The 13,663-nt window shown below is 34.7% G+C and overlaps 1 protein-coding gene across 3 annotated transcripts in view; it reads left to right on the plus strand.

Annotated features, from left to right (window-relative positions):
• Nucleotides 1-13,663, plus strand: part of LOC141831928 (uncharacterized) — a 42,118-nt gene that overhangs the window by 25,938 nt on the left and 2,517 nt on the right. For 2 of the 3 annotated variants that reach the window (XM_074719351.1, XM_074719352.1), the window contains exons 13-17: nucleotides 757-810; nucleotides 976-1,041; nucleotides 1,133-1,270; nucleotides 1,584-1,637; nucleotides 5,296-5,355. In XM_074719351.1, the coding sequence (XP_074575452.1) occupies nucleotides 757-810; nucleotides 976-1,041; nucleotides 1,133-1,270; nucleotides 1,584-1,637; nucleotides 5,296-5,355 (372 nt within the window). Of the gene's footprint in view, nucleotides 1-756; nucleotides 811-975; nucleotides 1,042-1,132; nucleotides 1,271-1,583; nucleotides 1,638-5,295; nucleotides 5,356-13,663 lie in introns of those variants that run through there. The other variant, XM_074719354.1, reaches the window with a different exon arrangement.

A 13,663-nucleotide genomic window follows, 5' to 3' on the forward strand; every position in this document is an offset into this window, starting at 1 on the left:
AGATAGGGTTTTACTCGTTCATTTGGGTAGCCTTATAATATGGAGAAGTAAGAAACAATTTGAGGCTTCCAGAAGTCGAGGTTGAACTAAGAGCCTTAGCCATAGCAATTTATCAGGAATATAAATCAGGCAAGTTATGACCGAGTTGGGATAGAGTTTGAGAAGTCGGCGAAGTTGAAATGTGATGATCAAGCCACTATTAGCATTGCAAAGGATCCGGTTCATCATGAGAAAAAAATTATGGAGATTGATTGCCATTTTATAGCTGAGAAGATTTTGAACTTTGAAGTGCAATTGATCTACACTCATACATGAGAGCAACTCGTAGACATCTTAACAAGGACACTGGTAGGACTTAACTTTGAGGAACTATGTAACAAGTTGGGCATGTACAATATGTACAACCAAACATGAGGGGGAGTGTTTAATTTCCCTCAAAGTTAGCATATTTAAATTTAAATGTGGATTTTCCTAAATATGAATTTTCTTATTTATCCTATAATCTAGATTTTCCTATATGGAATATCTTAAGTTTAGGATGATAATTAATGGTAATTTTTGTGTTTTTAGGAATTTGTTACTGTGTTCAGCCATGTAAATCATGTATTTATTAGGATGTATTATTCTCCAATTGAAGCAATGAGAAATAAAATTATTCTTCCTCAAAAATCTTCATTTTTATAATAATTAATATTGTATTAGTTCTCTTAATTTTATTTGTATACCATGTCTAATATAAGGAATTGTATTCTTCAGTGGTTGTTGGAGACATGTTTTAGGAGAGGACAAGAAGACCCCATACAAGGATTGGTAATATTTTTTGCTATAATTTATATGGCAACATGTTCAGTTTATCTTAAATTCATTTTACATCAAACTAAATTGTGCAGATGAATCCCATTTAACCAATGCTTTTTTTTTGTATTCTATTGCTTGTTGTAGGTAGAATATTTCTTTGACATTTGTTGTTTGCAGGACACTAGTTCCAAAGGGAAGGACACCTGCTCCATATGCCATCTCAATGTTGGTTCATGCCTAAAGGTCCGTCCTTTTTTATACTATAATGGAACAACTTCGAAAGTTAAATGTACAACCATTTGTTGACTATATGTATTCTGCCTTCCAAATGCAGTGCAGCTATGGAAATTGTAAGTGTCATTTTCATCCTTTCTGTGCTAGTAGTGCTGGGTTTTACATGAATGCCAAGGTTACTGGCAGCAACACACAACACAAGGCCTATTGTGGCAAGCATAGTGTAGAACAGAGAGAGGTAATACAATTCTGCATTGTATTTTATCCATGTCTTTCTTTAACTTGAATGAATTTATTTTTTTTCACTTTATCTTGCCTCCTAATATAAATGTCATAAAGTATCAATCATTAGAATTATAAGATATGCATCAGTCCCTTATTGTTTTACGAAAACTTGTATAGAAATAGATCGGAAAGGAGAGAAGGGAAAGGAAATATGAGAAAACCCTGAGAAAGTACATAGTTTAATCTTTATAAATATCTCTTGTACATTGTATTCACCTTTAAATAGTATTTGTTGTATCTTAATGCGGTTTGGTTCTTTTTTATAGGCAGACAACCGACAGTGTGGAGCTGAGGATCTTAAGAGTTTAAAACAAATAAGGGTGAGTTTGTTCTTTGCCTTTAAGTTGGAGATAAAGAGTTTCATTTTTCTTCATTGCTTTTAATACATAATCAAACTTCCCATCTCAATTTTAATTTTCTCTCTAAAGTAAATGCTTTAGTTTCATCTATAACATCAAATTTTTTTGTGGATAATTTATTAGTTGTTTGTTATTCAGAGACCACTAATATTTTTGGAGGTGTCAGTGAAAAATTATGACTATTCTCAATTTAATTGTTGACAAAATGCAATAGAAGCTACAAATAGAGGTGTTAGACGGGCCAACTCATGGCGGGGCGGACTGATCCGCCAAAAATTCGTCATTTGGTGGGGCGGGCAGGGTGGGAAATTTCTAGCCTAGCCTAACCCAAAGTGGGTAGGTTAGGCGGGTCAATCCATCAAAAAATAAAAAAATAAAAAAATAAAAAAATTTTTTTTATAATTCATTGAATTTGATCATTTTCATAAATACACATTTTTATAAACATCTCCAATAAAATTTCTAATTCTTGATTTCACACTTATACATATTTACCAAAGCAATTGACACAAAAAATTCATAACTTTCACTACAAAAATACATATAACACCATAAATCCATAATCCAATTTTGGATTTTATTTTCTTCTCAACCTATGCACCAACCCGAGCCCTCCACGGGCTGGTCCGTTTGGACTTGCAACTCTTGCGAGCTAGCCCGTTTAGATTCACTTTTAAATGGGCTAATAAAATTTCAATCTAATTCACTTAAATTGTTTGGCGGGACGGGCCAATCTGACTACCCCAATCCAAATTGATGGCTTTAGCTACAAATTGCCATAAATTCAAACATCACTATAGAATAGTGTTATGTTATAAGATACAATATTAGTTTCTTTTTTGGTAGATACAACCTTGTAGACAAAGTTCTATTGACTTTTATCTTATAAAATATGGTCAAATCTTTATTTGGAGTATTAAGTTCTTTTCTAGAATCTAATTTGTGCTCTTTGATATTGATTCATGTAGTAGTCATAGAACAATAACAACACTCAAACTTTTAATTCACTCAAACTTACTCGTGTGGTAGTTATAGAAATGTACACTAATTTTGTGTTTCATAGTCATTTTATGTCTTTCTTTCTTTTCTTTGGAACTTGTCTATGGTATTAACATTGACTTATATTTATTGTTTCTTTTGTTTTTATCTAATTCTTTGCATGGTGACTCAAATACAACATGGGATAAAATGATGTCCAATTTAAAAATAGTGACAAAAAACATACTCAGTGAGTCAAGAGGATAAATATCATTAAATAAAGAATCTTGGTAGTGGAATGAGAAAGTACAAAAGAAATTGAATAACAAAGAGCAGCCTATAAATTACTATACATTTGTAAGAATGAAGAAAATTTTAAAAAATATATAATAGCTAAGAAAGAGACTAAGAAAACAGGGAGTGTAGTCAAGAATAAAGCTTTCGAATGCTTGTGTCGATAGTTTGATACAAAAGGAGAAAATAATATTTATAGAATAGTTAAAGCGAAAGAAAGGAAAACAAAATATCTTACCTAAATAAGATGCATTACAAATGAATTCATTAAGGTACTAGTGAAGGATAAGGAAATAAATGATCAATGGATGAATATTTTCATCAAATTTTTAATGAAGGCTTAGGTGACCAATTTAGTTTAAGAAATTTACATAGATCATAGGAGTATAAAATTTTTATAGGAGAATTCAAAATTTAAAAGTAGAAGTTAAATGTGGTGAAAAATAGAAAAAAGTGGTTGGACCAGATAATATTCCAATACAGGTATGGAAGTGTCTAGGGAAGCAGTGTAGAATCATTTACGAAGTTATTCAAGTTGATATTTAAAATAAAGAAAATGTCAAATCAGCAAAGTGTAAGAACTTTAATTCTCTTGTATAAAAACATAGGAGACGTACAAAATTATGCAAATTATAGAGATATTAAGATAATGAGTGATACCATGAAAAAAAGATAGAAGGAGACCAAGGTAATCAAAAATCAATTTTGATTCATATCTGAATGGTTGATGATAGAAGTTATATATCTTCTTAAACAATTGATTGAAAATATCGAGAAAAAATCAAGATTTAAACATGGTATTCGTTGACATAAAAAGTTTATGATAGAGTTCTAAGAAAAATTATGTGAAGAATTTTAGAAAAAAAAGATATTTGCATAGTATATATTGAGATAATTAAGGATGTGTATAATGATGTAATGGCAAGAGTGAAGATTTCAGATAGATTAATCGAAATGTTTCTTATAAAAATATGATTACATTAAGGATCAACTCTATATTCATATCTTTTTACAATAGTTATGGTTAAACTCACTAGATACATCTTAGGTAAGTTACCATGGTGTATGTTGTTAGAAGATATTGTTTTGATTGATGAGACTCATGAAAGAGTAAATGCTAAGTTTGAATTTTGGAGGAAGATATTTGAAGTTAAGGTTTTAGACTTAGTAGAGTAAAAGATAAAGTATATGAATTTAGTAGTAGCAGATGTAGTAAAACAATTGTAAAGATAGGAGATTATGAGTTATCTGTGATTGAAAGTTTTAAGTATTTAGGATCCTTTTTGCAAAAGAATTGAGAGGTTGATAAATATGTTTTATATAGGATGCAAATAAGATGGTGGAAATGAAGGGTGTTAGGTGTTCTTTGTGATCGTAAGGTACCTTTAAACCTTAAAAGGAGTTTCTACAAAATGGAGGTTGGATTTGCTATGTTATATGAAGTTAAATGTTGAGTTTTGAACTGAGCACACGAGCAAAAATGAGAATCGTAGTAATAAGGATGTTAAGGTGGATATGCGAACATACGAGAACGGAAAAGGAAATGAGAACATTTTTGAGAAACTCGGGTTGCACCTATGAGAAAAAATTTCGAAAAACACATTTAAGATAGACCATACATGTACTTAGGCTACCAATAAAGACACTAGTTACCCTATGTGAGACTGAGACAAATATGCATATTAATCGAGGAAGAGGGGGATAAAGAAGACTTGATTAGCAATGATAAAATAATATAAAATTATAGATGATGATATAGTAGAAGATCGAATTCAATGGTGACTAATCAAGACTTAGTGGGATAAAGGCTTGGTCGTTTTTATCTAATTCTTTGCATGGTCCATTTATGTTTAAGACTAAAAGGTCTTGACTGGTATTTTAACCATCTGAAATTTAATGCTAGTAGTGAATATACTGGTATGTAGTTCATTTTAACTGCTCTAATTCTTTTTTACTCTCTCCATATTCCTTTTAGTTTGATTAACAAGGGTATAAAATAAATGGTATCATTATGTAGTGTCGTGCTTTTGTTGTTACTAATTTGTGGTTTCCAATAAATGAAAGGCTAAACTCATTCTAGCTGATTGATGGTGCAACTAAATTTATTCTCAATATTTGATATTGTTTTGTACAGAACAACTAGCTGATATTTACAAAATGTTAACTTTGTAATGTGGCTTCTTGTTAGGATGAGAGAGAATAAGAGTCTCATAAGTGGGGAAGCTTGTTAGTTTTTTGATGAACATGCTCATTCTCTTTTTGGTTGCAAATCCTTAGTTATTTGGCATTGACTTGAGGGGAAAAAAAATTCTGCAAGTGGCTATTCTAATTAAGGTTCTTATGACAGGTTGAATTGGAAAAAGTACGTCTACTTTGTGAAAGGATTATAAAGAGAGAGAAGTTAAAGGTACCTATCTCTGTTAATCTTTCTTTTGATTTTATTCTTCTCTTGTTTCTTTAAAACATGTTGCTTTTGTTTTTTATTGTTTCAGATTGTCTTTTTTTGCAATAGCAGAATGCCTTGTTTAGCTTATTTGGTTTTATTTTCTGTTCTCATTCCCTTTGTTTTGACTTGACACAGTTAATTCCTCAATAAGACTATCGATCTATCTTCTTCAATTAAAAAGATAAAATTACTTCTTTATGTATAATAACCCAACAAATATTCAATGACATTGTACCTCATGCAGGATGAAACGTATACATTCTACTACTCCCCACTCGTTGAAGCATAAATAGATAAATGTCAACTTGTTACATAGAATAGACAAAAGTGACAAACAAGGAAAAAGATTGATAAGATGCTTGACAAGAATAATGAAGGTAACAATGACTGAAGGTCTTTGATGGTGCTACACAATACTTTAATTTGATTTAGTTTTTTCTTCTGCAAAGGTGGAATCCGCCACCTTTGCGGCCCCACACGATCGGTTTCACGACTATCTGTGAAGAGATAAATCGAGAAGCTGTAGTTGATCACGACGGAGGAAGGTATTGTTTCGGCTTCGCCGAGATTCGAACCCTTGCCTTCTTCTACAACTCTGTTCCGTCATAACCAACTCAGCTATGCTCCGGGTGCAATTTGATTTAGTCTTGTGATAATGAACAAGGGAAGAGAGAGAGAGAGAGAGAGAGAGAGAGAGATGATATTACTATATTTAAATGAGAATTGTTCTATTTTCTAATTCTATATTTACTTGGAGTGAAGAGAGAAAAAAAATATATACATATATTATCTTTCATCCTCTCTGTTCCATTCATCTTGTTTATTTGGATGGAAATAGAAGGAAATAAATGTTGTCACTTGTTTGTATTTACTTGATGTTTGAACTTCCTCTCAAATTTGATATTTTTATTTATTTTATTTTCCTTTCTTTCTTTCTTCTAAGCGAACATGGGGCTTTAGATGAGTTAGCCATTTAATCTTGATTTTGCCATTTTGCCTAGAGAAATTCTTGACCATAAGAATGATGCTTGCCACTCCCCTCACTATCCTACAACTATTATAGGTGAGAGATAAAAATGCATATATATGTCTCTAAGAACAAAGAGGAAGAAAATTAAGAAGAAACAAATGACCCAAGTTTATTACAGTGTGCTGATTTTATTCTTGAATATGTTGCAATGTAAAAGGACTACTGAGTGACATTTGAATACCGTTACATTCTTTAATATTTAAACGGCTAACAAATTTAAACGTAGCAATCAATACCGTTTAAAAAATTAAATTTAAACGGCTAACAAATTTAATATTTTTTAATATATACATTGTATAAAATTGAAGTTTTTTATTATATTCTTTGCATCATTCTAATGTATTGAAGTTTTTTCATTGATATTTGAAAATTGAAATTTCTTTGTGATTACACCTATGCTTTAGGTAAATTTCTACTAGTCAATCTCTTTTCATGTACGATCTTTTTTAATGTTTACAATTGTTAAAATATTTTTCTAAAGAAAATTTGTTTGGCGAGTTCAAGTAGTCTCAATTTGTAGTTCTTTTACAAATATACATCCTAATCTATTATGTACGGACTTGAAGATTAAGAATGACAGTAACTCTCTGTTTACTCCAAAAGATAGAAAGGGGAAGGAAAGGAATCGATGGTGGAAAAAAATTTATAGGGAATGGTAAGAGAAAAGAAATGCATCTTAGGGAAAGGAAAAAGAAAGAGAAAAAAGTCGCGGACTCGCGTAGAGCTGTTGGTCTTGGCCGTGCGAGGTGACTTTGTGCACGTGGGGCCGCAAGCCACAATCGCGGTTGCGCGAGGTGACATTGGGTCCGTGGGATTGTAGGTGTGGCCATGCAAGTCGATCTGGCAACCAAACGAGCTAGGTCAATGCTTTGCAGGCGTCAATCATTGCCGAGCAAGTTTGCCACCTTGTGCGGGCGGGGATGTCGAGCAAGGTCGCTGCCCTACGCGGGGCCTCCGGTCGCAATCGCGCGAGGTTGCCGGCTCGCGTAGGGCCTCTGGTCGCAACCTCGCGTGTGCGTAGTTGCTGACTGCAAGGACGCTACATCGCCATTGCTACCATACGAGAACTAGTTGTATTGGAGGAGTGAGTTGGGAGGGAGGCAATTGCTTTTTGGCCGATTTGGGCGAATAAAAAATAAAAATTAATCTATGAATGGATTTGTAATTTCGTCTGCCCATCTTGTAAACAAAAGATTGGAAAATAATTCAATCTTTTTTGCGAAGTAAATGGGGGAAAATTTTTCACTGTGGAAATTCCACGGTTGTATTTATGTCCTCCCAAGTAAGCAGAGTGTTGAAGTAAAGTCAATGAAGCCTATTAGTTTTATTTTAATGCAAGGTTTGCTCTTTCACTTAGGGAACTCTATGATTTATATAGAGAGTTATTAACTTTTCTTTCATGCATATACTAGAATGCATTTTGGCAAGACCATGCCAGTTATTGTTTTTCTATATTTCTTATTTTTTGCTGGATTGTGTTTAATTATTGTCTTCATATAATTTTTTTGTGGCTTTATATTTGATAAGAAAATGAAGAAAAAAAATTGGGAGAAAAATAAAGAGGTCATAGGGGAGATCCACGAATCAAATTTAACATTTTCCAGTATTCATTTTCAACATTCCTTTTACACTTACATACCTTGGACAGAATTTTTCCTTTTTCACTATGTTTTTCTTATAATAAAAAATTTAATTGAGGATTAGATAGGTGCTATATTGGATATACCTTAACCACATTTGGTTAGTTGTTGATTTGTGGGTTTTGGTTCAGAATTAGGATTAACTTATGGTTGAATTAGCTGATTAAGAGTGGAGTTAGTCGTAGTTTGATTTAATTTCTTTATGGACTTGAATTAGGCTTGAATGAGATTTAAATGAAAAGTTTGATAATTAGATCAGTTATGTACAGACGTTATATTTAGTTGGATTAACTGGACTGGAATTTTTTGTCTTGAAAATCCACTCTTTGAATCTTTTACCTGATCACTCGATACCTCATTTTCCTAGTCGATGTGATACCAACAGGAAGCCCTATCCTATCTTCTCCTAGTCATGAGTTCCCTTGTTTGAGTACCATTACATTCTTGCGGGCATGTATTGATTGCTTTGCATTTTGTCACCTCTATATGGAAAGCATGTATCGATTAATTTTGCATTGTTGTCGCTTCTATTTGGTGAGCTTGTATTGATCACCATCATTGTTGCTTGAGAACAATTGACAGCCACATCATCACGTACTCTTACTAGTTGCAAGATCTGCCGCTAAGCCCTTCCCGAGCCTCCCTGAATTATGTTCTTGATCTCATGTGGAGTGACAACCTTTCTACTCCCAACCCTGCACAAGGTCTTTTTCCATTGCTACTTGCTCTAGCAATATTGCTATTGTAGTGAATGTGCATGACTAGCGCACCCTTGCAGTGATTAATGTCTGAGCTACCTCTTTGTCGGTTGCTCGTCCTTGTTCAATCATCTACCATTGCTGTACCATTGTCATTTAGTTCTATCTTATAGAGAGAGAAAATAGAAGTCACCTGGCTCCTTGTTCTCCTCTTCCTCGGAGTAGCAGATTTGAGTAGATGCCCAAAGTTTTGTATATATGGGTTTGTACTTTTCTGAATACCAACTCAACATCAAAATGTACCCGCTCAAACCTGTTGTAGTTCTTTGCCTGCCAGACATGATGAATCATAGAGGACACACAAGGTGTCATGCTTGCATTAACCTACTAGTGCCTTGGTACTTGATAAGACCATATTGTCGTGATACGATATCAAATAAATTATCGAACCCTTTTATACTAATATAGTATAGAGTATGACCCGGATCATCTCTCACAAGGAATGTAGTCGACGAATGGCAATCTTAGAATTAATTTATTTCAAAATGGGGTTTTGGATTTTGATGCTATAAAGGGGGGTTTTTGTTTGGGTTGCCAAGACTAATAAACGAAAAGCATCCTAACATTCAAACACTAACAATGCATGCATAAAACACACCGAGTTGCATTTACTATAGTAATGGAATGTAAGGGGAATTGAATCAAACACATGACAAGCAATTAACAATCCAACGAAGTATGCAACATAACAAGTCATTCTACACTAACTAACAATATGAAAAATTAACACTCTAAATTGCAATTAATCAAAGCAATAGAAATGCAAGGGGAATTTAATCAAACATGATCCAGGCAGGAACTAACATTTAGCACACACAAATCCTAACCATGGAAAGCTAAATCTATTACAATCATTCAACCAAGAAGATCAAACCAACACATCGAAGGAAGCTTGCGAATGAACGACAGTTGTGGGCTGTGGAAGGATGAAATGTTGTGATGGTGACCTTTCCTCTTATAAGCTGAAGAGGAGAGGTGGAGAGAGCTGTTGGCGGTGGAGAAGAATGTACTCGGAGCAGTCGAATGCAGGATGAAGTGGAGCTCTTCCTAAATTGGTTGAACTCGTGGGCATCATCGGATGTGGAATGGACTCTCCTCTTCTAACCCTAAGAAGAGAGGTGAAGCTGCTGAAGTTGCGGATGTGGAGCGACTCTCCCCTTTTAAACCGGAGAAGAGAGGTGGAAGATGGAGATAGATAGGGAAGATGGCTGGAGATGGAGGATCCAAGTGGAAGGTAAACCCGCTTTCCTCTCGGGTGGTGGTGAGCCAATGAAGAAGAGGGAGATGGCGCGAGGATGGCTTCTGATCAGGATTGAGGATGAGATGGGTCATGGGTTCTGAGATTCAGATTTTAGGGTTGTCGATCTCCTTGGTTAACTCGTTGATTGAGGGGTGAACTGGATGAAGCTTCAAGTGAACCACTCCAATCAAAATTGAACCGACCCTTCTTTCTCCAAGTGAACCAATTCCAATGTGAACCAAACCAAGATTGGTTGAGTCATTGATTGCTTGAGAAGGTGAACCGTTGATGCTTGTAGGGAACCAGACCAAGATGAACCAAGCTCCCAATTGAGCCATGTTGTTTGCTTTGTTCCTTGATGAACCAACCCTTAATCTTGAGCAAACTCCAATTCAAGTTAGACTTCTCTCCTTAACCCTAGCCTTGGGCTAAAGTTGATTCGGTTTGACTTGAGTTCATGACTCATTTTGATTTCTTACATAACCACATTCACATTATAAGAAATAATACCATAAATGTAGGAAAATTACAATGAAGCTCAAAATAACCCTTAAATCGTAAAAACATGATATAAGGTGCTAAACTAAGCATATGAGCAGATTAAAAACACCAAATAACAAATTAAAATAATATGTCAAATTGTTGGTTATCAATATTGGTGTCCAAAAATCCATAACATCCTCTTATAGATAGTCATCTCCTGGGTCATATGCAGCCATTCTCTGATTTGCCCCCATAGTTGGTGGATCTGCGGACATTTGAAAAAAATATGCTCGTGTCTCCTTTGTAGCACCACAAAATGTGCAGCATTTATCCTCTATGTACTCTAATCGATCCTTGGTAGGTAACCTCCGATGTGCTAGTGCCAGTAGCTATAGTGTGAAAGCATAGCTCGGCTAGAGATATTTGTTACATATTGTCCATGCCCAAGGCTTTCAGGCTCTAGTATCTCAGAAGAAGTCATACGCCTGTCAAACTCCACCACGGAGTTGATTGAACAAACTTACCAATCTCTACTGGGCTAACTCTGCGGATCCAATTGAGGATAGTATCTGATCCCATATTTGCAATAGTTTTTTAATGAGTGGGGAGTCTTTATGTTTGGCTTGCCACTCCCATACATCTGTCCGTCGGAGCCGGTGGTAAGTATGGTAAACCAATTTGATCCAGAGTGCATCTTGCTATTTCTGGATATGCCATAGTACTTTGGCCAGACTGCCCCTTATAATACCAAGTTGAAAGGAGTATATCAATCTAATTGAATTACATTAGAGACAACTACATATATTATAATAACATAACATATTGGTAGTTCTTTATGGGACAAAAATTTCTTCAAACATTCTCAATGAATTAGGAACCTGTAGCAAACAAGAAGAAAGTGTTATGCTATGCTTATTGAACTTACAATGACGGAATTTTATTGTATGTAGGGTTAAGATGTAAAAGTTCAAGATAATTTGTGTAATTATGGATGATGGATATTTTGTTAGTCTTATGAAACAAACTTAATTTAGATCTTGCAATTGAATGCTTGTCTCACCTTGCTTGGGGTCAATCAACTGAACAATAGAGGTTTCACATGCATGCGCTTATCTGGTAGTGGAAGCATAAGATAATATATCTTTATTGAGAAATTTAACAAACACCCAATGTTTGTAACCAACTCAATCCACAAAATTAATGTGCAAAGTAGAGACACAAAAAGCAATATGGATAATATAATCATGATAAAAGAGCATATAGGCAGTATGCAATCAGCTTACTACCTCCCACATGTAAATGTATGTACCATAGACTAATTGTATATATATTAAAGGGTGTGTTTGAGTATCTCTTTTTGTGACACTTGGCCAAATTTGAGATTAATGCATGGTTACAATTGTCTGCTCCTCCAGATTGAACAACTAGATCTCGTGTCTGGGAATTTGTGTCCTAATCGCAAACTCCCATTTCGATCTCCCTCATCTTGCCTGTGTGCTTCATGTTCTCAGCTTCCTGTGCCTATTTGACTCCCTGCTCCGCCAATACCTCTTCTCTACTCCCCCATCCGCTTCCCTGTACGATCTATCCCACAATGTTGCTTCTTGCAGCCCTAGGAAGCACAACACTTCACCTGTGACTTCCTGCCTATGCATCTCCCAGAAGCCTCTTGCTCCTTTACCTACACTAGCCGTCCAAGACTTCTCCCTGTGCTCCTCGCTTTCCCTTCTCAGCAGCCTCTTCCCCTAACCATAATTTTAATATCAATCACAAACTTCCTCCCTTTCCTGCCCTCTGCTAATCCCAGCTTTAATGACTCTACTGTCTTCATTTGAAATGCCTACATATGCTACATCAAGCTCCCTAAGATTAGACACCTCCCACTGCTCACACCTGTGGCAGTTGCTTCTCTTCAGGGGCCTTACCTCCCTGCATCCACCCTAGAACTTCCTAATTCTGACTCGCTGCATCTCCTACTCCACCATTTATCATGCTTTGATCTGTAAAACAACGATGCGTTGTATAACTGCATTGAGGTAACACAAATACTTATGATACTGCATTGAGGTCAAATAATTATGATACCGCATTGATGTATGAACATATATCTTAATATATTGTGCAAGTCATTGAAATATATAAGCAATTGTGAGCATGGTAGTCAAAATTGTGACTTGTGCCTTAGGATTTTACGATCCAAACTAAATGATCTAGATCCAAGTAGGATATCAATTGCAAGAAAATTTTATGATCCTATGATCTGATCCTACTTGTGGTTCCTACATAAGATCTTGGTCCCATCAACTTGATTATAATATATTTACATTTTAGCATTGATATTAACTGTAGCAAATAAATTTTTTGTGCTATATCATTTGAGAAAATTTTGTAATATAAAATCCTTGTTGACTCCTAAGTAGAATTCTTTTTAATTATTATTGTTATTATCATCTATATTATAATTATGTATCATCTTATAGAGGTTTCTACTTGCTATATAAAAATGAAATTTTTTATATATTTACTATATGAAAAATCTGTTTATGCTCATAATAATAGAATCATAATATTTAAATATTCACACAATGGATATAATAATTTATATATATCAAATGTATTTCTAAAAAGTCTTGCTCAATTGTTGTATTTTACGATCCTATGCTTCGATTCTATGCTCATCAGTGTTGCAATAAATCAAGTAGAAAGCATGACAAGAATCATGATAACTCGTGCTTATGAAATCCCGTATGGCAAGACTAAACCAAAAACAACAATGAAATTAAAACCTATCCAACCACCAACTCTGATTCATCCATAGATAACCTCACAGACTTATCCACATCATCCCTCCTTGTTTTCCTTTGGAGCCGTTCTTTCTTTTGTATATCCCTATCTGTATCAGAAGATCACTTACACGTCCTTATATCCCAAACCTCCACCACTGGGTGGCTCGTACAAACAGCTGCACATTGCATACTGCAAATATGCAAGACAATATATCACACTGACTTTGGTTTCCATCCAACCACAATATTGTCCAATCATCAACTTATACATGGATTAGACAATTGCAGAGTACAAGGATATTACCCATTCCTGATCTCAATATCTTCCAACA

The sequence above is a fragment of the Curcuma longa genome, chromosome 7 (assembly GCF_044706935.1).
Source record: "Curcuma longa cultivar G26 ecotype Majalengka, Jawa Barat chromosome 7, ITB_CL_G26_1.1, whole genome shotgun sequence".
NCBI lineage: Eukaryota > Viridiplantae > Streptophyta > Magnoliopsida > Zingiberales > Zingiberaceae > Curcuma > Curcuma longa.